A 23,784-nucleotide genomic window follows, 5' to 3' on the forward strand; every position below is an offset into this window, starting at 1 on the left:
TTGTGTGTTCTAGCCGGGGCTGCGGAGGGGGTAGCCGAGCCTCTCAGCCGGCAGGGCCGCGCCGCTGCACACGGCAGTCCCGGATTGGAGCTTCCCCGCCGGAAGTGGGCGGGGAAGGAGATGCGGAACGGGCGGAGGAGCAGCAGGTAACTGGGGGGCTGGCGGGGGTGTGGCACGGCACCGCACTGCCCTGCCCTGCCCTGCCCTGCCTCGCCTCCCCGGTGCAGGGTGAGTGGCGAGGTTGTTAGCGCGCTGCAGTGCCGCTGTGGAGATGAATGGGGCGAGGGGGGGTTTTGCGGGTCGCGTGTCGCGGGTAGGCAGCTGCGTAGCTCCCTGCCAAGAGCGCCGCTCTCTGACCTCCCCCAGTCGGGCTTGAAACAGCCTGTGTCTGGCTGCTCCTGCCAGTGGATCTGGCTGTACGCAGGGTGGGTGTAGCCCTCTCGGTCCCAGGATATCAGAGACACAGGCGGGTTGAGGTAATCCTTTTTATTGGACCAACTTCCTTTGGTAAGAGAGACAAGCTTAGGAGCCCCAGTGGAAAGCTGCTTGTCTCTCTAGCCAACAGAAGTCGGTCCCATAAAAGATGTTACCTCACCTAGATCTGGTTGGCAGGAAACTTTTCCTGATCGTCATCCTATCCTTTCCTTCCCCCCTTCCACTTCCTCGGCCTGTGCCTAGGCGCTATTTCAATATACATGTTTAATAGTCATTGCTGTATAACTTCTAACTATAATTTGTTGGTCTGCACTAATCAACATTTCTCCCTCCTTAGTATTTACACCATTGCTCTACTTGTAGATGACTATTGTGGCGCTTCAGTCATTGCCCCAAACTACAGTGATTTCTTTGCACATCAGTTCCTTCCACCCTTTGTTCTGTAGCAATTAACAAATTAGTATAATCTGCGATACTGTCTTAATTAAAATATTGAACTCTCTCCCCCATGTGGGTCTATGTTAGATGTTGTTTATCCTGTAATCAGCATGACAGTGAAGAATCTCTTCCACTCTCAGCCACTTGATTCTTTTTGTGAGGCTGTGATTTTCAAAGGAGCCTAAGGGAGCTGGGTGCCTATCTTCCATGGGATTTAACTCCTTTAGGCCTTTTTGAAAATCCCAATTTCAGCATTTAGCACTATCCCATGTTTATGGCCCTTCATTCAGTTTTCAATACATGGGATTGTTATAGCCAAGCCAATTTAAATTGACTTTATCTTAGTTGCATAGATAATAGGACCTGAACAGCTTTTAGGGCTAGAGCCCTGCAGGGATACAAAAATTTGGATCTGCATCCGATTCACAAAGATGCTAAACAATACAACAGCAGATGCAGATATCTGTGGATTTGCAGAGGTCTGCTTACAGTCTGTCCAATGTCACCCACACCTGTAGCTAGCAGGGTTCTTTACTATAGCACTCCCACTACTGTTGCATCTAAGCTGTTCTTGAATAGCTGCAATGATAGAGTTTTCATCACACTGATATATTCAACTGACCCACTGGTTTATACTTCTAAAACCATTTTTATTAATATCTTCAACTTTGCTCCATGGATTTTTGAGTCTTCTGTGCTGGCTGTGGTATCATAGGATGGCATTCTGTGATGTTCCAGCTGAATGGAGTGGTCTGGCAGACTTTCACTTGTTCATGTCCTAAATGCCCCTTTTTTTGGGTTAGTGGGGGGTCTTTCAGTATTAAATGTCATTTGGAAAAAGCTAGTTTAACAGTGTGGTGTCCATACAGCATATGGGGTGATTTTTGCATACGAACACTCAGATTCTTTCCCTTTTCTTTATCCAGATACAAACTTATTTTTGTTCTATTCTCTGAGTGCCTTTGTTTTTCCAATATTGCCTCCTCAGACATGTATAAATCGTAAATATTTTTTATTAATTTGTAAAGCCTTGAGGTCAGTAGCAAGATCGAATATTTGACTTATAGCTGAATAAAAGCTTAAAATTGCTGAACTGAATCTGTTAGCTTTTAAATAGTGCAGCTATCAACATTGCTGAAGAAATGGTGGAAACTCTTACTGGAAATTAATAAACATACAGATGCTTGAGAAAATTAAATACAGATATTTGGAAGTACAGTGTATGAGGGAAAGTTTCAGTACAGGTGACTGCTTTTATTTTTGTTTCTTTACTCAGATTCTTCAGAAAGATGAGAGGAGATTCCACTAGTCATTTTGATAAAAGCCATGGCATGCTCATTTAAAAAAGGCAGCATTTACTCTCCTGAATCTACTGTGTCTTCTCTCCTAGCAAGCTGCAGCCTTAATGGTAGTAACTCCTATTCAAATGGCTCAATTCAGTACAGAGACAAGGTGTATAACTCTGCATCTCAGGCTTTGGAGGCCTATATTGAAGATTTTGATCAAAGTCTTATGTCTAAAGAAGTAAGCACTGGAAAAATCTGCATACGTCAGAGTACTCCTAAAGATTTCAAGTCATCAAAGTATGGTTGTATACAAAAATATGGTATGTCTCCTGTAAATGAAGCTGAAATTGTGGTTTTGTTTAATATTTTGACATATCTCTAAAGAGAACATTTCATGAACTGGTTCTATAATCTTTTAGATTTTTAGTCTATTTGTGTTTGCTACTCATGAATATAGATATCTTTTTTTTTTAAATTCCTTTTTGGGAATTTTTTTAAATTCTTTTTTGGAATTTAGGATCTGTCAAAACTCTTAATACTGATTAGCATCTTAATTACTTGTTTCTTAGATCAAATCTATCTTATTTAAGGAATATTTGTTACATCATAAATTGTAAGCATATATTATGTAGTAAATGGTGTTTAGGTAATGATATTTCTCATTCTCTGCAATGGTCTTCAGTAAAACTGATTTTTTACATTTATTCTTTTAAAAACAACACGTAAATTTGAAATTAGAGATCTGTGGCGGAAGTGGAAGAAGTCTACTATACTTCATCAGTTTCATCTCCTGTCTGTAGAAGAATTTTTCAGGTGTGTAAAGGAACCTGATCTCTTGGACTGCAGACTGGGCTGGGGTGAAACTGCACTTCCATACTGTGCTGTTTACCTCTCCCTACATATTAAATGCCACTGTGACATAATGGGCTTAAATGCCATTTTAAAAATAAAAAATCCGCTGTTGATACTGAATATTGCATGTCCTGGATCTTAAGCGGGTGTAATTTTTTGGAAAATTCTATATTTGGAGGGGAAAATGGGAAAAATTATAGCAGGGTGACTAAATGAGTAATAGATGTTTGGAATTAATCAGAAGCTAAGCATAATAGAATAAGTCACTGAGGGGAAATAGATTTGTGGGATAGTGCGCTGATGACAGTCATAGGTACAGTGATAAACTTACTGCTGTGTAGTTGATTAAATATAAATTATCTCCACAATATATCATGTGCATGTATATAACAAAATAGTGTAAATCAGTGCCAAAACTTGGATCTTGCCAAGGATTCAATTTCTGTTCCTAGAGTAACATCAGAATTACATAAAGCTAAGGAAATCAGCTTTAATATTAGTGTATAGGTGACAGTCAGTCACTACTCTGATTGAAATATTACGAATGTATTAACAAAATGTCTAACCTTCAAGGCATGCCCTAAAATTGGACAAGTCTACAATATTTATTTTTGCTGACAGATAGATCCTATAGTATTCATGTTTTTGGGAGGAACGGATGGTCTTATGTCTGGGAAACTCCATGTGCACTTGTGATGCTACATAGTGTTGTGATAACAGCTACAGTTTACGTATGATAGTAACATGGGCACCGTCTGTAGGGGTTCATCATTTGTACATCGAAAAGTACAATTAGCTATATTCTGTGTCCAAATAAAACTTTAGAATTAAAAAGTTAATTGCTCAAGAAGTTTCAGTATCCTGAGAATTCTGTGCATCCTGTAAATCGTAATTTGAAATGTATTATGGGCAAAATAGTGAGCTATGCACATGAATGACATGCCTAAAACAGGTTTTAGGTATACAAATGTATATGCACATCTGCACTTTGAAAATACAGCACTCAGCCCTGGTCTACAGTACAAATATATGTTGGTGTATCTACGTCATTCAGGGGCGACACAATTATACTGACTGAACTCCTGATGTAGACAGCATTGTGTTGACGGGAGGGCTTCTCCCTTTGACGTAGCTACTGCCTCTCAGGGAAGTGGAATATCGACACCAACAGGAGAAGCTCTTCCATCGACATAGATAGTGTCTTTACTTAGTGCTGTAGCAGCATTGTAAGTGTAAACAAGCACTGAGTGATAGAATTTCTGACAAAAGGTAGATGGAGTTATGTAGCTGAGCAAACATTTGGGGGGGGAGGGGGAGAAAGGCAATAGTTCCCTTCTGGCTAAGTATCTTTGTTTTGTTTATAGACAGCTATATAAATATGAAAAGATCCTTATCACAATCTACTTTAAATAGGTAACACAAAGAGTTCAAATTGTAGAAGTGTGTCTGTGTGACTACAAAAAAGATGAGTAGGAATGCTCTTCCCAAGAGCTCTTTTGGGATATAGGTAGGCTGCAGGCTTTTCATTTAACTTCTGTGGTGGAGGAGGGTTTATATTGTGACCATATTGTAGTCAGGCACAGAAGTGGCTATGAGGTGCCTGAGCAGAACTTAGAGTTGGAATGCAAGCCAAATAAGTGGCTTTTAGAAAGAAAATGAGTATTTAACTGACACACAACTTTAACTTCCTAAAAATACTAGCAGCAATATTTACTGTTAATATATGCTGCTAAGATTTGTTTCTAGGGGTCTGCATTGGGAGGATCACTTTTACAAGCATAGGTATTCAACATCCTACAGGGAGAACAATTAGCAGTGGTTATTCCATTTTGGCACTTGCATATTAATAAGTTATGGATTGAGAATGGTTTGGTTTGTATGTCCTATCCTCATCTTGTCCTAGGTTGCAGTCCTCTAAAATAGTACTGCTGTTGGGTAAATAAATCACTTTGTACCAGAGTTTATGCCTCTGCAGTGAAACTAGGATGGCAACTTAGATCTCCTTCCTTCTAAGAGTCTGAGAACTTCTTGGTAGCAATATTTTAGTGGTATTTTCATTGTTTTTATCCATCTGCTCTGTCAAACTTTCTGGTGATGCTTGTGTTGGAGTGGATAAACTGTATTTCAATGATAACTCCCCCACCATCCTCCCATTCCCCTCCCTCCCTCTGAAAGCTGCATCTTCCTGGGCATCAAACAAAATGAAGGCTAGACCCATAACGCCTCCAGTCCAGGTGATATCTGAAATATGCTGTCATTTACAGTCCTACACCGAAGTCTGGCTACTTCTCTGAATGGTGCACCATTTTGGTTTTATGAGTCAGATAAATAGAAAGAAGATGCTAGATTTCCCCACAACCATCCCTCTCTGCAATTCTACAGGTGTAACATGAGTATCTTGACTCTCAGGGAATAAGACAAACGTTTTAAATGACTTTATTTTGTTCACTTTTGCCAATATTTTGAGAGAAGCAGTGTCAGAATTGATCAACTGCAATACTTTAAAACATCAGTACACAATATTCACGTTGTAATTTAGTAAAAGAACCATAATGCAAAAAAGTATCTATCCTAGGTTTTTCAACTACATGGTTTTGATGCATTTTTGAAATTTGCAATTTGAAATATAAAAGCGGTCTCTTTGTTTTTCAGCTTTGGAGAACTTTAATCAGCAAGTAAAACTAGACTCCATTGCCTCACCTTTTATAAGACGAACTGTTTGTGACCCAGACTTGATTAGTCTCACCACAGATGATCTACTAGCATTTCCAGCAGATGGATCACTGCCTTTTACCCACAGGACTTCCTCCAAGTCAGGGCTTCAAAGTAGCAAGTGGATTAGGAAGTCACAGAAAAAATCTGCTTTCTATCCTTATCAAACTTCCTCATTTGATGTTGAAAAAGACTTTGATTTCCAAGACACTGGCAATGCTATGGGTAATCAAAATCAATACAAAGACATTGACAAAGAGAAACACAATATATGTAAATCTCAGAAATATAATTATTTATTTTCTAAAGAAAATACAGAGGACTGCCTTTTTCAACAATGCTCTACATCCATTTCTGTCAAAAATTATCCAAGGTGGCTTACTAGCCATAAGTCTGACTTGGATGTGTCAGGGATAAGTAGTATTCCTGATTTCAAGTACCCAGTCTGGCTAAAGAGTCATAACCTTTTATCAAATTCAGCTAATCAAAGTTTTATTCAAACATTTAAAATGCAAGATGAATTTTCCTCTTCCCAAACATGTAAGAATCTGGAAAAAAATATTGTGGATAAATTGGACTCTAATTCTTCTGAAAAAAACGGTTATCTGGATCCAGTAGGTGACAGTGAAGTAACAGGAAATTGCAGCTATGACAGACCAACTGCATACTTCAAGTCTGGCAACGTTCTCTCAAGACAGTCCAAACAGCCATTCAGAGGTAACTATATTACTCGTGATTTGTTTGTGAATGTGTCTTGAGAATGTTAAATGCAAAATGTTGCTTTTTTTGTCATACATGACAGAACATGCAGGTGCTATATTGCTCAGATAGAACCACTGCACAATAAGACTATTCATGTCCATCCTACACAGAGGAGTGGTTCGATGTTGTGACCTCGTGATAAAGTTAAGCATCTGTTGCATATATCTAAATAAATACACAGTATCAAGAGCTCCTCTGATTAAAAAAAAATGTAATGATAAAGAAAATGACTTATTCTAACATACATACTAAATGAGATGTTATTAACATATTAAAATATTTGTTAGTTCTAAATCATATGGAATGTGTTTTTTGGAGAACTAAATCTGTTAGTGGGGGAGAAGGGGAGAGCTTCAGCACAAAGGTGGTCTGAATGGAATGATACTTGTCTTGCTTTGTAAAGTGCAATGAGATCTACAGATAAAAATACCTACATAAGAGCTATGCATTTTAGTGAGAGGTTCTTGGTTTAATTTTTAAATTATTTGAACATTTCTGAAAGGTTTGGAATGTTAGTAGTAATAGGCAGGCAGAAATGGGTTTATAGACAGATTGCAGATAAAGCAGACAAGATCTGTGACAAATGCAATTTATCCCATGAACCTCTCCACCATTTTTTAGATATATAAATGTATTTATTACAGAGGGAGCACACTTCCACCATTTGCAGCAGGCCTTTGATATTCAACAAAAGAACTCACCTCAGAGTAGAGAAGTGTTTTTCCTTTGTTCCATGAAAGTCCATCCAGATTTGGCGGAGATACAAAATGTCAACACTTTCAAGTGTTAAAAATCACCATTTCCCTTCTCTGTTGCTTTCCTCACAGAAGAGTCTACATGGGGACACTTAGGGCAGATCTGCACTACAAACTTGCATTGGTGCACCTGCACTGATGCAGTTGTGCTGCTGTAGCGCTTCTTGTGAACGCTCCCATTGCTTAATAACTCAGCTACCACCTCTCTTGGAAGTGATGTCAGTGGGAGATGCTCTCCAGCCAACATAGCGCTATCTATGCAGGGGGAAAGGAGGAGGGGGTTAAGGTTGCTATAACTATGTCGCTCAGGGGTGTACATTTTTCCAATGGATGCTCTCATTCAGAAGTAAAGTGGCCTTAGTACACTAATTTAATCTGCTGGGAGGGTTAAGACCTGGTCTACATCCAAAATTTAAGTTGACATAACTGTCACTTGGTGTGAAAAATTCACATCTCTAAGAGACATAGTTAAGTTGACCTAAACCCTGGTATAAAAACAGATAGGTCAACAGAAGAATTCAGACATCTAGCTTCTGCCTCTTGAGGGGGTGGATTTACTACAGTGACAGAAAATCCTTCTGGCGTTGTAGCAGATGTCTACACTCTGGTGCTGCAGTGGCACAGTTGCAGCGCTGTAGCTGTGCCCCTGTAGAGGACCCTAAATTAGAGTGAATGAAGGTCACTTTACTCCTGAACAAGAGTGTCCATATAGGATTTAACATGTTTTAACTCCTGCATATTGACTTCACACTTCTAGTTGATTTGCCTTTGTAACTGGCCTCTGCCAGCTTCTCCCAAAATAGCAGCAGATATTGCACTGAGAATACCTGTGAGCAACTGTAGCAGGAAAGGATTGAGAGAGCTGAACATTCTTTCCCCTCCACTCCCGAATGGTCCCAGGACACAGCAACCTATCCATGCAGGGGGCACAACATGGGGCAGAAACTCCCACAACTCCTGAGTGGATGAGAAAGCCAAGCTGCCCCATAAACACTTCTTGCACAGTTTTCCATCCTCCTTGGGAGCACCATGTGTAACAGGAGCTCTTTTGATACTCCAGCACATGGTGCCAGCACCCCACACCCCAACAGCTTTTCTTGTTGCTAGCTACTATAGCTAGTCATGCAGATCGAGGGGTAGAAGTCTATGCTGCAATGTTCAGGGTTCAGCATTCACATTGCTGCTGATGTGTGGTTGGGATGAGATTTATTTAAAAACTAGGAAATTCATATAAAATTAAGTTTAAAAACATTTTTAAATTACAAAGTCAAGCACTCACAAGTTACAGAATGTCAGATTTACAGATGCCTGCACAACTTCAGTTTGCACCCTTTGTGTGTGTGCGCATTATAATGCAGTTTTTAATTAAATGATCACATACTATTTTTTCCAGAAGACCTCTACCCCATTCAAACTGGTTGGACTAGTAGTTGAATTAGATTGCAGGTGCAACTATAAATCCGCCACTTTGTAATTATCGAGCGCTTGACTTTGCAACCTATGTAATGCAGTTTTTGTATGTAATTATATATGGTGTACGTGCAAGTATAATTTCCCCTCCAAAACCTCCTGAAGCACCAGCATGTAACACTGTGAAGATGAACACTCACCTGTTTGCCAGCCATTTAAGAATCCTCAATATTAACATAGATTTGATTAAATGATCTTAACAATATGAGAGTGCTTTAGAAAGTTAAGGAATCTTGAATTCTGTATTCTATATATAGAGCCCTGATAATCCACAGATATCAGCATCTTGCAAATCAGATGGGGATACAAATTTTGTATCCTGCAGGGCAATATCTATAAATAAGCTATGGAAGAAAACATCTGACTGCCTGGGATAGGGTGTGGCTATGAGGTATGTTAATTTTCCCTTCAGTGCACATTTGACACAGATGGTGCAATTGAACAAGGCCATTACAGCCGCAATAAAGATCAGCAGAGGCACGGAAGCTGGAGGTCCCCCACTATAAACTGGAGACCGTTGTCATCATGGCCTTCTTTGTGAGGGGTACTCAACTTTGGAATTCTCTATCCCTACTCTACCAGATCTGTTAACCTTCAGGGTGTGGTACAAAACATTCTGTTCTCCAAATGTTTGAGGTGGGTTGAAGACTAGAGAGTTTTTGGTTATTGTAGAGGTAATCATCGAGGATGTGTTTTATGTTGGGAAGAGCAGTCCACTGTATTTGAGACTTTTGTGGGAACGTAGAGCTTGGAATAGAGGCCTATTTATGTTTTATAAAGTCATATGACAAGATTTTCAAAAATAGGTGCTGGAGTTAGGCTCTTAATTCCATATTAAGACGCTTAATTCCACATTTAAGCAAAATTTTGGCTATAATGTTTGTGAAAGAGGACCAAATATTTCCAGTTCTTAAAAATCACCTACAATAAGTCTGAACAATATCATGTAATAATGAAAGTGAAATTGATGGCTTGAAGAATCTTAATGTATAGTAACTGGTGATACTGTCCGGTTTTTTAGATGACCAGATTGAGCGGCTTATCATGAAGGCAAAGAGGACCCTAGAGTCTTCTGCAGAGAATTTATCAAGTGCTCTGAAAAATGATGGCAGCCCTTGTACAGTAGACGTACTGGAAGCAGAAAGATCATGGGAAAATGTTCCAGTTGCTTTGTGAGTAAACAAAAATAAACATTAAAACAATTTGTTCATGAAAGTGTATCATAGCGTACTTAGGCAATGTGGTATGTAAGCTATAGATAATATTTTTAGAAGATGCAGCATGAATTGCTAACATTTTTATATTTTATCATATGAGGTAGTGCACTACTGTCTCTTGTTCCATCAAATTATCAGTTAGCAGGTTTATACTTTCACTAAAACCACTGTGGATCACTAGATTTGTAAATTTTTTTAGTGCAGGAAAAGTTTTGATATAATGGAAAACAAACGGACAAATTATTCATTTGTTTATGGAAGGGGAAAGTTGATAGCCGTGGAAGCTCCTGGACAGCTTTAAAAATGGGTCTGGATTCTTGAACTGGGTGTTTGGACTAGTCCAAATTCCACCTATTCAGCAGAAAAGGATTGTCTTCTATGAGACCAAATACCATGACTTTCACTGCAATGGAACGTAACTTTAAAAGTTGTGATGTGAAAATGAAATGGATCAAAGGGGGAGGATTAGCTAGCACAGGAAGAGTGGTCAGGAGTATAAATAAGATGACATTTTGATCAGTTATTTAAAGGAGGAGAGTGAGGATTATTGGTGCATTGGTAGATGGGTATTGTTCCAAATATAGGGAGCAGCATGAATTTGTTATAGTGCAAATCTATAGTAAAAAGTGTTAATGCCTCCTCTTCTTCCCCACTACACACTCCTCCTTTTTAAAAAGGGCTATCAAGGTCTTGTCTACACTGGGAAAAGTGGAATTTAATCACCACTGTGGAAAGTGGTGCAGACAAGGCTCACCTGTCTGTACCAGTGGTGGAGTTGAACTAGTGTTGAAGCACATTTTAGATAGGGTTGGCCAGATTCATAGAACTGTAGGGCAGGAAGGGACCTCAAGAGATCATCTACTCCATTCCCCCATGGTGAGACTGGATTAAGTATGCCTAGACCATTCCTGAGGGTTTGTCTAACCTGTTTGTGGAAGCCTCATCTTTGGAGGTTTAAAAAATCTCCTTAAGTAACTTGTTCTATTGCTTAACTGGTTAGAAAGCTTTTACCTAATATCTAACCTAAATCTCCCATGCTGCAAACTAAGCCAATTACTACTTATCCTACCCTCTGTGGGCATGGAGAACAATTGATCAGTCATCTTTATAACAACTTTTTATATATTTGAAGACTTTTATGTCCTCTCCCTCCCCTCCAGGCCTTTTCTCCTCTAGACTAAACATGCTTAGTTCTTTCAACCTTTGCTCCTAGATCACTTTATCACTTTTGTTGTTCTCGTCTCTACTCTCTCCAGTTTGTTCACATTTTCCTTAGCATGGTGCCCAAAACTGGACATATTCTAGCTGAAGGCCTCACTAGTGCCAAGTAGAGCAGAACAGTTATCTTCCTTGTTTTCGATATGATACCCCTGTTAATACGCCTCAGAATTATATTAACCTTTTCACCTCAGCATCACACTGTTGACTAATACTCAGTTTGTGATCCATTGCAACAGACAAATTATTTTCTGCAGACCGCTGCCTAGCCAGTAATTTCCCATTTTATAGTTGTGCATTTGATTTTTTTTTTTCCCTTCCTAAGTGCAGTACATTGTACTTGTCTTTATTTAATTTCAGATCTATTTCTCCAATTTATCAGGATCATTTTGAATTCTAATCCTCTCTACCAAAGTGCTTGCAGCCTCTCCCAGCTTGTTGTCATCTGCATATTTTATAAACATACAAAACAGTAGTCCCAGTGACATGTGAAAATAGCTTGTAGCAATTTGAGTTTGTAAATGTTTCATACTTTCAATTGCATGTTAACTTTTTGTTTAGCAAACCTCCAGTGCCTGTACACTGTGAGGAAGATGAGAACACTCTACAATCCCCCAAGGCTAACATTATTAATGAATTCCTTGAAGACTGTTTAAATAATGACAATCAGGTGGGTTAAGCTGAATTGTGCCTATCTTGTAATATTTCTTGCTTATAGTAGTTGTCTTAAAGGAAACCATAAGATTTTACAGTTCTGTAAAGTGTTTCTAGCACATGTGCTAACAGGGGCATCAAAAGAATACAAGACCAGTAAATAGGAGTAGGAGAAGAACTTGTAAATTGGTTTCTCTTCTAGCTTTAATAATGGGTTAAAAGCAAAAGGAAAAAATTATAATGGTTTTAAATAATCACATAATTCTGATGATTAAACCCTACTTCTGACTCTTACGTGATCAAGAATTACAAATAAATAGCAGCTGGTTTTAACCTGTTTTGGATAATAGTAATTGTTTCATTACTTGCTTGAATTTTCTATATTATATTTTAATGTTTTTCCTATCTAAATTTACTAAATGGTGGTGGTGTCATTATCCATATAAATATCTAATCCTACTAATCTCTTAGCCTCAGTAATAACTTTTGTCAATGAGTTGAGTTCCACAGGTTATTTATGTATTGTATTTCCTCTGGGATTAGCTTTATTGTTGCTTTTCAACTGAACTGAATATTTCTCTCTACCTTCTCTAGACCCTTTGTATTAATCTCTTCTCTAAAGAAAAGAGTATTGATATTTTCAATCTTTCACTTTTGTTACCTGAACCCTTTCTCTCTTTGTTGTTTACTTTAAGAAAGGGAGACCAAAAATGAACATAATATTCTAGGGGTGTGCAGAGGAAAGGGGTAACGGGAAACTATTAATATCTGAAATTATAAAAGCACTTCAAGATTGCAATAAAATCATTACAAGACTTTTAAAATCTAACCCCTTGACAGTGCTTTTCTCAGCACATTGAAGTTTTGGTTGTCATCTGGGCTGGAAGATTGCATTCTTTGGTTATTTTCTTCTTAGCTGACTGTCACAGTTTGCTTGTAAAGATAGCCAGGATGAGTTGATCAGGGCTGTGTGTTTGAGCAGGGTAGCCGAGGGAGTGAGTGGTGGGTGCTCACTTCCAACTTTTATACTCTTCTCCTTGCTATTTTGATTAAATTAGAGGAAAACCACCAAAACTTCTTTCAGAATGTTTAGATTAAAGTTGGCTGCTGTCATCCTCTCATTGGTTCCATGCCTTTGTGGATTGGTTTTGGTGATGTCTGCAGCTCATGAATATGCAAGCTGCTTAATGAATATGCAATATACTTCTAATTGACTTTGTTCTTCTTTGATGGAAAAGTCTTAGATAATCTTTAAAGTTACAATTTTAACCCTTAAAACAACTCAGTCCACTTCCTGAGAGCTCTTCAGTTTCACCAAGGTTCCTCAGGAACTGAAATTCTGATTTTAAAAAAATCCAAACACTCATTTTCTTGATATAAAAGTCCTTTCCTCTCAAAACAGACTTTTTAAATTACATAATTCTAAAAGTGAGTCTTCAAAGTGGAACAGTTTAATTGTTGTTCAATCTTTGAAGAGGTGATTCTTGTTCTTCTGAATTGTTAAGGAGTTGCTTAAATTTGCCAGGTGGCTGGGTTGTTTAATTCACCATTAATAATCAATATTTGGTATTTAAATAGTTTCTTGTATTTGTAATCAAGTTAGTGAGATCATTACATCCTGTTTGTTATATGCAGCATTTTACCATTTACATAGCAGTTTATAGATTCTACAGCCAGAAGGGGGACTGCTGTGATCATCTAGTCTGATCTCCTGTTTCATACAGATCAGAGAACTTCCCCAAAATTCTCAGAGCATATCTTTAAGAAAAACTTTCTTTATTTAAAAAATTGTCACTGATGTAGAGTCCACCATGACCTTTGATAAATTATTCCAATGGTTAATTACCCTCCCCGTCAAAAATGTATGCCTTATTTCCAGTTTGAATTTGTCTGGCTTTAAGTTTTAGCCATTGGATCATGTTGTAGCAATGATATTAGGAAATTACTGTGGTAATCGGTGTGTTGGTCACCGATGTTTATCAGTGTAGGCTGCGTGCATGTGTCCCCGTGTAGATGCTGTCCCAGCTCTCATCAGGAAACTGAGACGACTCTCATGCTCGAATGAGTCGACACGACCACAGATTAGCTGAGCAACAAAGGCACCCAGGCCAGGTTTATTGCATGCGGCACAATGATAAATGACTTAGAGTATCTCTGGGTCAGTTTCGCATAGGCAGCGTTACAATGGCCTCAGCGCAACGGCGGGACTTTCCGTTATCCCCTAGACCGGACGCCGGTATTCCCTCTGACACCCTCTTCTATACATTGTTACATACACTTTCGTTCTGCCCCCTTTGACGTAGGTAGTTGCCACCCTCTTGATGTAGTCTAATACCACCTTTTTCCATTGATTGGCTGATTTGGGCAAAACAACTCCATATATCACATTTTGTCATTTCTATCCATAAAAGTGTTATTTTAGAGAGTTAGTATCTTGGTACCTCCTATACCTGCTACATATTTTAGTAATATTTTGGCAATCTTGCAAGTATCAGCACTTTCCTGTGCCAATTTCAGTTAACTTGAGTGACCCCTTATACTTTGGTTCACTCGACTTTTTCCATTTAGGCCTTAGCCTGTTTTACAGGCCTTAAGCTCTCACTTCTTATACAATTACATTAGAAGCTTTACATTGAGCTAACATATTTGCAAGTATGCATTTCACTTGAGTGCGCTTGCCATCTCAAAATTTAAGAAATAAACAGGTTTTCTACAAAACAGTCCCAACTACACACATTTTTTCACTAAATTTTTATGGACACAAGCAGAGCTTTTCTTTTACAGAGCGAATCCCTGTTTTATGATCTAGCTTTTGTGACTTTAATACATCCCAATGCTCCTATTTGGAAGATCCTGAATAAAGAACATCTTCATATTCTTTTATATGACCAGGTATTTCCTAAATCATTTTCTTTACAAAGTTAGAGATAAGGATTATATTTATACTGAATTGGTACCTTACATAAGAGGAAGATGCCCTGGTCTTTGAGAAGACCATCTTCCTGGTTTTCTTGTTCCACCAAACACTCCCTAGAGTTGTGACTTGGGTTTATGGCATTTATAGTTGGCAATCAAAACATCTGTTAAATATTCTGTAGAAAAAAAACGATCACAACAACCAACCTTGCATCCATTATTCAAAACCTAGTATAACAGGCACTGATAAAAAGTTAAAGCAAAATAGGAATGATAGAAGATGCATTTTAGATTAATGCTTAAGGAGGTGTTAACTTCCTGACACTTAATTTGTCTCTGGGTAACAAAAAGCAGAAAGTTCTTGCAATTTCTTAAATTAGATGATCAGGCTAGTTAAATAAACTAAGCAACCAAATATACAGTTGTAAGTTATATTTTCCAAGTATTATATATGTAAAAGTAATGATAAATATTTTTTGAAATTCAGTAAAGGTATAAGCAAGTTTGTAATGAACTAACATTATAAAAATAGGTTATAATTTATTAAAACTTTTGCATCAGTATTGAGATCTTCTTCCTCACATAGGCATACTACTGATTTATATAATGGCACATTTTAATTATTTTCTGTCCTATTACTTTTGCATCATAACAGTCCTAATGTTATGTTTTGGTTTTTCACTGCCTCATGTTGAATGTAGAGATTTTCACTGAACTATCCAGTTATGTTCACATGTTTTTCATGGGAGGTTCCAGTTAATACAGAACCTACAATTCATAATGATAAGGGTTTTTGCGATTTGAGTCTAGTACTCTGTGAATATTTAATTAAATTCCTTCTAATTTTTAAGGTTGTTTTTTTACCTTGTAGCCAGCTAATCAGAGAGAACCCATTTGCTTTGTTACAATTTTTATTCGGGAGCACTAACAACTACAAAGTTAAATAATGTCTTATACTCCCCTGAAATATTAAACAATGACCTTGATATTACTATATAAATGGAGTTAGTCAAACAAATGTTAACAATAATACAACTTAAAATTGGTACAAAGAATAATTTAAGATCAGCAATTGGTCAAATCATTGCATGAATGCAATCAGTAATCTAATTACAAATTTAACATATCCATGATTAAATGACTTTTTGAATCTTTCTGTTCATATGCGTCTTACTTAACAGCTTATACCTTCCCCTGTGGAAAGAATAGGTTAAGGTTTAAATCTTTATATAGCCTAAGTGCCTCTTAAAGATCTATGATTTGCTTTGAACCTAAGTTAAGTAGTATCCAGTGGTAATTTACACTATAGGCTTATACGCATGTGCTATTACTATTAATAGCTACACACACACACACATCAACTCCTGAAAATGCTAAGAGTTTTTTCCTAGCAGGTATCCCTGCACTGGTGTTCAAATGTCCAGTTAAGGAGACAAAAAAACCATCAGAACAATTTATATATTCCTTTACAATTTCTAGACCTGATTCCGCCTTGTGGGTATGTCTACACTGCAGTAACCTGCCCGTGGCTGGGCTGTATCAGCTGTTTTGGGGCTTATGGGTCTCTTGCTATGGGGCTGTTTAATTGCAGAGTAGACGGTCAGCCTCGTGCTGATGCTTGGCTTCTGGTATCCTGCAAGGAAGGAGGGTCCCAGAGCTTGGGCTCCAACCCGAGTCCAAACATTTACACTATAATTAAACAGAGCCATAGCCCAAGTCCCATGAACTCAGGCCAACTGCAGATGTTTAACTGCAGTGTAGACATACTCTCTATTACTCAAGGACTAGTGCACTGTACCTACATTGGTTCCATGAGCTACAGTACCATAAAACTAGATTGATGTAGTGGGGAATGAGGCCCTCTATAAGCTATTTTTGTATATACCTACAGAAAAGGTAGTGGAAAATCTGCATAGCTCACAACTATCCAATTGTCCTAAAGAAAAAATAAAAGTAGCATGTCTGATTTTTAAAAAATGTTACAGCTCTTGTCTAGTTGCAAGATCAAAAACCTTTCTGCTTTTTGGTTTTAGGAAAATACCTTTTCTGGAGGTAACCATCATGGGCCAGTTGAAGCTTTAAAGCTGATGTTGTTCAACCTACAAGCAGTTCATGAAAGCTTTAACCAGAATAAAACTGCTGAACAAAATGATGAGTTTAAAAAAGTAAGCTGTCAGTTTCTTTTTGATATTGAATCTTATTGATATAAATATCCTGTCTAATTTTTGTGGGACTGTACCGGTAAGGGGTAGAATTCCAGCCAGCCACCAATAAGTGTCCATAATTATCCTGATTCATTGAAGTGGGATATAAACACCTATTTTGTCTTCAAATCCATATGCTTGACAATGCAGTATTGTTCCCTAAGTAGCTTTTCTGCTCCTTTGTCCAGTCTACTGTATCTCTGTCACAAGTTGCACCACTTCTGTTGAGGAAACTGTTCCACAACCTGATGGAGCTCCATGTTAAGAACATTTTCCTGATATTCAGCCTACAATTTCCCCTTAATTTCATAACACTGTTCATAGTTCCTTGGACCACCCTAGGTCAGTCTCTATCTCTCTCTCTCTTTTTTTCTGTGATGTTAACAGGCTATCAATATCTGAAAAGTATAAGCATGCCTCTCCCTTGTTATAATTTAGGCATAATGAACATATTATTTCTTTTAATCTTTCCCCAAAAGGCCCCAATTCCGGAAAGCACTTAAGTATATTTAAACCTATTGAAATATAAGGGACGTAGACATGTGCTTAATGTTAAATATGTGCTTAAGTACTTTATTGAATTGATATACTTAAGCACGTTCTTAAGTGTGTTCCTAAATTAGGGCCAAAGTCAGTCTATTCAGCTCCCCTATTTTTTTTGTTTTTAATTATTTTTACCTCTTTACTGAACTCTTTGGTTTGTCAATATCTCTCTGATAAAGAGATGTTCAGAAATTAATATTCCAAGTGTGATCATCCCCAAACCATATGGACAAAAACTCGTGTTTTTATATGTGATAATTTTTTATATGCAGTCCATAAATTCTTACTCACTCTTTCTGCCATATCACAACTTCCTGTCCACTCTGATCTATTGGTTTATCTCATATTAGATTGTATAGTTATATTTAAGAGAACAGGGCTGGATATCATGAGATCTTTTATTCTATCCTTTATCTAGCTTTGAATTTTTCTTTTTTATAAACTTTCAATCAGTTATTGATCTATTTATACATTCAATTGGTTCTAGAATTGAAATGTCTGCTTTAGATACAGAGTTAATACCTTTGTATATTAATATTTGATAAGTGTTCTTCACTGTTTCCGTTTATACACAAAGGTATATGACTCATCTGTGCGTCCTTTCCTGCTTCAGACTTTTTCTCAGACCGTTAGTTTTCTCTTCCTCATTACATGAAACCAGAAGATTTCCTATCACTAACAGTCTGTGAAACTTTGTGCCAGCTGCTATAGTGGCTCTCCATTTTTAGTGCAAGGGTAGTAATTTAATTCAAACACATTGATGTGTAGACTGAGCACGTAAGCCAACATGATGTGACTTGCCATTGTGGTATATGATAGGAATATTTTACTCTGTATTCTTAGGCACAGGAAGGAAAGAAGGATTTACATGGGAAACATGGCATTTCAGATTAAAGTGTTGCTTTACCTAGTATTGGATTTGCTTTTTTATAGTTTCAGAAAAGATTGAAAGCCTCTTAGCATATATTTAGATGAAGAAAAGTCATATTCTAATGCATTTAATTGTCCTATTTTACAGAAACAAAATTTTAAATAAAACGTTTAGAAATTCTTTACTTGATTATTACCTATCATGAGCCTGCCACATTAGGCTACTATCCTGCGTTGTCTCCCAAAGCCATGTTGGAGCAAGTCAGTAACTGGATGGAAAACCTCAAAGAATATATGCTGCAAGAAGTAGTGTTTAATTCAGAAGGTGACACTTTTCCAATGAGGCCAGCAGTTTTTAGGGTGCTGTGCTGCTAGAGATGCTGTCCTTCATGCAAGATGTGCTCTAACAAAAATATCTTGACCACTCATAATCCTTAACACACATGGCAGTTTTCACCAGGGCAAGGGATCTTAGCTACACAGTACTTGCCTTGTTTTGAATATTTGCATTTTGCCACCTTAATTCCCCTGCAGTTTCATGTGAATTTGATGCAAATTAGCAACAGGTATTGAAAACACTAACGTTGCAGTGTGTTTAAACTCTCCTACTTCATCTACAAAGTTCCAATTCAGTGGCGAACAAGCTGATCTTTAGATGTGTATTTGTAAAGTCAGATCTTTTGGGGTGCTATATAAATGTAAACTATTAATATCTGTCCTGTTAGTCATTTAACAGTATATTTAACAGAAAATAGTATATTTAACAGATTTTTCTTTTTTAAGCTTTCAGAAGAAGCTGTTTCTGAATTAAAGCTATATGATAATGACATGATCCCTATTACTAAGTCCCTTCAAAGGTAGGTGTATTGCTTATCCTCTTACTCCTCATAATTAAACATTCCTCAACTGACTCAAAGTCTTGCTTGGAAAAATAATTTAAATTAGCTTGGGTATGAGAATTATCACATGGATTGGAAACTAGTTGAAGTATAAACAAAAGGTAATGAGGAATAATAAAAATACATAAGCATTTATGGATCTAAGGAGTATCTAGTAAGTTGCTGTAAAGATTTAATATCTTAATATTTACATTATCATCTGGGATTTATAAAATTTGCAGGTGAGGAATGAAGTAATAAAAACTTGGCAAAGTTAAATATGGGATGAGGATTTTTTTTTTTTTTTTTTTTTTTTTTGAAAAGTGATTCCACCTTGAAAACAGTTTAAAAAAAAAAAAAAAAAAATTGGAATAACCATGTTATTATGTAACTTTCGATGGGAGGAAGAAAAACTTGGAGGGAACAGTGGACAAAAAATTTGATATGGACTTGTATTGCAGTGTGATAGCAGAAGTAGCTAATGTGATTTGACGCCGTGCGTAGAAGCATACTGTTGTATCATGAGTAACCATAGAGTTGGTCCTTCCACAAAATAATGTAATGTGTGGGAAATCATCATTGCTGCTGTCCTGGAGTTCTTTAAAAAGCTTGGCTTACGTGAGAGAAAACATGAAGTAAACAGAGTCCCATTTAAACGAATGCTCATAAATGAGTAGGAAACCTCTTTAAACACCAAAAGGCAGAATGGAAAAACAGATTTCATAATAGAATCATTTTAATTTAACTGCTAGAGTATACTTTTGTTTCAACAGACTGTCCGTCTTCACTATGCACTACATTTTTGTACTGTAAGATTAAATAAAAGTACAATGTAAAAAATAAAAGTAATATAAAACTGATAGGTACTGACAATTTCCTGACAGTGTGGTGCACTACTTTAGCATCCTACTTTGATTTTTAGACCAAGGCCTGGTCTACACTTTGTTAGGTTGATGTAAGCCTCCTTGTGTCAACCTCATTGTGCATGTGTCCACACTTAGATTAATCTCCCATTAATTCAAGCTCTCCATTATATTGACATAGAAACACCACCTCCCCGAGTGGCATTGAGTTATGGTTGAGTTTTTGAGGTCGATGCAGCATGATTATAAATCCTGTGTTACCTATGTTGGTCCCAATAGCCTTCCAGCAGCTGTCCCACAATGCCTGACATTGACCACTCTGGACACAATTGTGAACTCCACTGCCCAGGGGTCACATCAGCACTTGCATAACCATAGAAAAATAGCCCTTTCTGTTGATGTACTCTGTGGCAAGGCAGTCTGGTGCCAGAATAGGGGTATGTGTGCAGTCTGTCAGTCCACTGCAGTTCAGGAACCCCATTGCTACATATCCATCCACTATATCCTGCACATTGCCAAGAGTCACAGTCCTGGGTAATGTCCAGGCACACTTGCAAGACAACAGCCTACACAGTGGATTATCCAACTCCAAACTTATTTCCTACTGGTAGCAATCCAGCATTGCGAGTTTCCACTTGCATCTTCTCTGTCAGTGTTGCAGGGACACCAGAATGAGAGCTGCAGAGAGCTGGGGTGAGCTTGGCGCACAGATCCACAAATGTGGTCTTTCACATCTGAAAGTTCTGCTCATCATCCCAAATCTGCATTATGGTGCAATCCCACCCATGAGTGCTTGTTTCTCAGGCCCAAAAGCAGCACTCAATCAACACCAACGACAATCCTGAATTTGTTCTCATTATGTTCCACAGCAATCTGACCTCCAGGAAATTGTCATGTTCCCCACGGATCTTGTAGCTGTGCAGTTATTGGAGGATCGTGTGACCCATACTTGCAACGCTCATGATAATAGTGCACAGCTATGCAGGCGCCCTGCTTCTGTCAGAGATGGTGGACAGCAACAACTCTTACACGGGTTTATGGGATTTTCAAAATAGGTGCAAAAATTGTGAAATAGAGATAATTGCAGGATGGGAACTTGACCCCACAGTCCCATTCACCCCTGCACAAATCATTTCTGCCCCATTAAGCATTGCCAGACGTTCCCAAAAGGCAGTATACTGCATGGTGGCGAGGTGCCCACTGGGATACCTACCCATGGGGCATTGGAACAAGTATGTGCAGTGCCAACACAGGGAGCCAAGTATGCACATGCACAAGCGGTCTGCTAATATCAGTGGTTTTATGCTGATGTAACTTGCAGCAGCAAAAGTTTGTAGTGCAGACTTGCCCTAATTGTTATAAAATCTGATAGTTTAAGCATCTAAATTTGAGAGAGCATATAGACAGATATATAGAGAGATATCTAGTTAAATACAGTGGATTTTGAAGAAATAGATAAGACTTAATTTTGTCATATATATGTACCTCGAGGATCTCCTGGGATGTGCACATAATGAATTTCCCAGAAGAATGCCTGAGGAATTATGTTACAGTGAATTGGGAAATCCCAATACATTTTTTCAAAAATATTGTAGTCTATTTTCATTTCTAAGAAAGAAGAAATGGAAACATTGGCCCTGAAGTCCAAAGCAGAATGTGCCAGTGTAAGTATTGGAAAGTCTCAAATTTAGGCCAAACCTTTAGATTAGTTATGAGACACAAAAGAATCCCTGCAGTTAAACTATCTCCTTCTCTTAAATCAAATAAATAATGAAAACAAAGAACCAGTCCTTTCCATTAAAACCCATTGACTAAAATGGAAATAAGATCAATGGCAAATAGCAATTCAGATTAAAATTTAAAATTGTGTTGCCAGGCAAAATCATTGACTCTAGAGGAATCTCAGGTTTTTTTAATATAACTAATAAGCATAAAATGTCATTCTCACACCCTTTTAACAATTATAAATAGGAAAAAAGACATCTGTAGAAAGAAAGAAGAAATGCAGTATCATGAAAGATGAGTAGCTCTCTACAGTTAAATTGTCTCTTTATATCAGCATTTAACAAAATGTTTGTTTTCACAGTTTTACATGTCAGTATGTATTAATTTGAAGAGATGTCTCAAAATTGATTAAGTGGTGTTAAGAAAATGCTTCCATTTCTGTTAAATGTACATAATTTAAATCATAATATATACTGATTTATAAGGGTGTCTTTTGTTTTGTTAATGTAGGGCTCTACACCATTTGTCCCGGCTCAAAGGTCTAGTTGAAGATACCAGTGGCAAACAAGATCAAAAAGATCATCAAGAAGATGGGAAGGAAAAAAATCTACAAATCAGAAATATTTTGTTGGAAACTGAGCAGTCTCTATAATTAAAATATTAGTACCTGTACAGTAACCACTAACTTGATTGCGAGCAGTTTCATAGATCAATTTCTTTTTTTTTTTAATTTGAGGGAAGTGTGTATCTTAAAGTGTGCATTCAGGTGAAAACTCCAAAATGTATGAGTAATAATTAGATTCTATATTTATCTGACAAGATCCATGCTACAAAAACATTTATTTTATTAAAATAACTGGAGTAATCATCAAGGAAGAGGTTCTGTGGTCTATAATAAAATAATGCAGGAACTCAAAATACCATGGCAGACAGACCTATAGGATGACATACCAAAGCCCCTCAAGAGATCAGATGAATCAAGCTGTGACCTATTACTCTCGATAGAAGTGCCATAAAATAGTGCCACCTAACATGGAAAAGTAGACCTTTTAAAGCATGCATTCCTATAGCTGCGCATTTTCCTGCGTATGCTTTGTCAGATGAGAGATTAATAATTAAAGGTCAGTTTAACCTTTCTGTACTAATACAGTTGTATAAAATCCCCTCAAATCGAGTTGTCAGTAAAGAAGTTTGAAAACACCAAAAAGAATGCATTTAAAAGTTCCAAAATGCTGCATCAATTTTTCAGGCTTGAGCAGCGTTAAATAGATCATCCAAGGAAAAGTTAGTTTGTCACTTCACATGCAATAATGTTTGAAATTAAAAATAAAACAAGCAAGAAATTTTACTATTGTCACGGTGTGGGAATTCTGTATTTTAATTATGCCTTTTGCGGACTTGCTAGAAAATAGCTGATTCGATCTCTAAAGATATACATTTGTAAAGTGGTAATGAAATACATATTTTTAATTAATTAAATAGTCAGGGGCTCATTATAAATGTCTCTTCACCACCATGTACATGATCTTGGCTAAGTATTAACAAATACTAGAGTATTTTACTTCTACAGCTCACACAAAACCATGTTTATCATTTGCAGTATTTTGATTAAAAAATATTGTCAGCAGTTTTTATGATTCACTATATATATATTTGATTAATATCAATGTGCATACTTTTTGTTCAGGTTTTCTCAATTAGCCTGTAAATTCTACACCCAGATGGGTAAAGGAAGATGTCTGGTTATTAAGTAAAGTGAGTGGAAGTAAAGAATAGCCACTTAGCATATCGGTAAAGCATAGCTTTACGCATTTTAAATAAGATGGCTTTAAATATCACTTTATTGTATCTGTTACTTTGCAAAAGGAAGTGTGGTGATTGTCATAATATCAGAACTTCTGGCCTGTGCATGTATGTTGCAAAAGTTTGGATTACACAAATGTATTGAGTAAGATATCTGCATATAGAATCAGGGTCCAGTAAGTG

The 23,784-nt window shown here is 37.3% G+C and overlaps 1 protein-coding gene across 2 annotated transcripts; it reads left to right on the forward strand.

The window, feature by feature from the left end:
* Window positions 1-309: 309 nt before the first annotated feature.
* On the forward strand, window positions 310-22,670 carry CUNH18orf54 (chromosome unknown C18orf54 homolog). 2 transcript variants are annotated; one of them, XM_067545422.1, is made up of 8 exons: window positions 310-425; window positions 2,150-2,479; window positions 5,664-6,440; window positions 9,732-9,882; window positions 11,707-11,815; window positions 16,749-16,880; window positions 19,116-19,189; window positions 22,309-22,670. In XM_067545422.1, the coding sequence occupies exons 2-8, from the start codon at window positions 2,200-2,202 to the stop codon at window positions 22,448-22,450; spliced, it is 1,665 nt and encodes a 554-aa protein (XP_067401523.1). In that variant the 5' UTR covers window positions 310-425; window positions 2,150-2,199; the 3' UTR covers window positions 22,451-22,670. The 2 variants fall into 2 exon arrangements, with proteins under 2 accessions (XP_067401523.1, XP_067401524.1); XM_067545423.1 differs by lacking the exons at window positions 310-425; window positions 16,749-16,880 and having other exon boundaries at window positions 1,506-2,479.
* The last annotated feature ends 1,114 nt before the right edge of the window (window positions 22,671-23,784 follow it).

The sequence above is a fragment of the Emydura macquarii genome, unplaced genomic scaffold (assembly GCF_026122565.2).
Source record: "Emydura macquarii macquarii isolate MOO-44397 ecotype Brisbane River unplaced genomic scaffold, CSIRO-AGI_Emac_v2 contig_1045, whole genome shotgun sequence".
In the NCBI taxonomy this organism is placed as follows: Eukaryota; Metazoa; Chordata; order Testudines; family Chelidae; genus Emydura; species Emydura macquarii.

Bases quoted from the DNA above. Each gene is read 5' to 3' on its own strand.
- CUNH18orf54 (XM_067545422.1), top strand. From the start codon at position 2,200: ATGGCATGCTCATTTAAAAAAGGCAGCATTTACTCTCCTGAATCTACT. The intron at 9,883-11,706 runs GTGAGTAAACAA...CTTTTTGTTTAG, and splicing joins GAAAATGTTCCAGTTGCTTT to CAAACCTCCAGTGCCTGTAC. The intron at 16,881-19,115 runs GTAAGCTGTCAG...TTCTTTTTTAAG, and splicing joins AAAATGATGAGTTTAAAAAA to CTTTCAGAAGAAGCTGTTTC.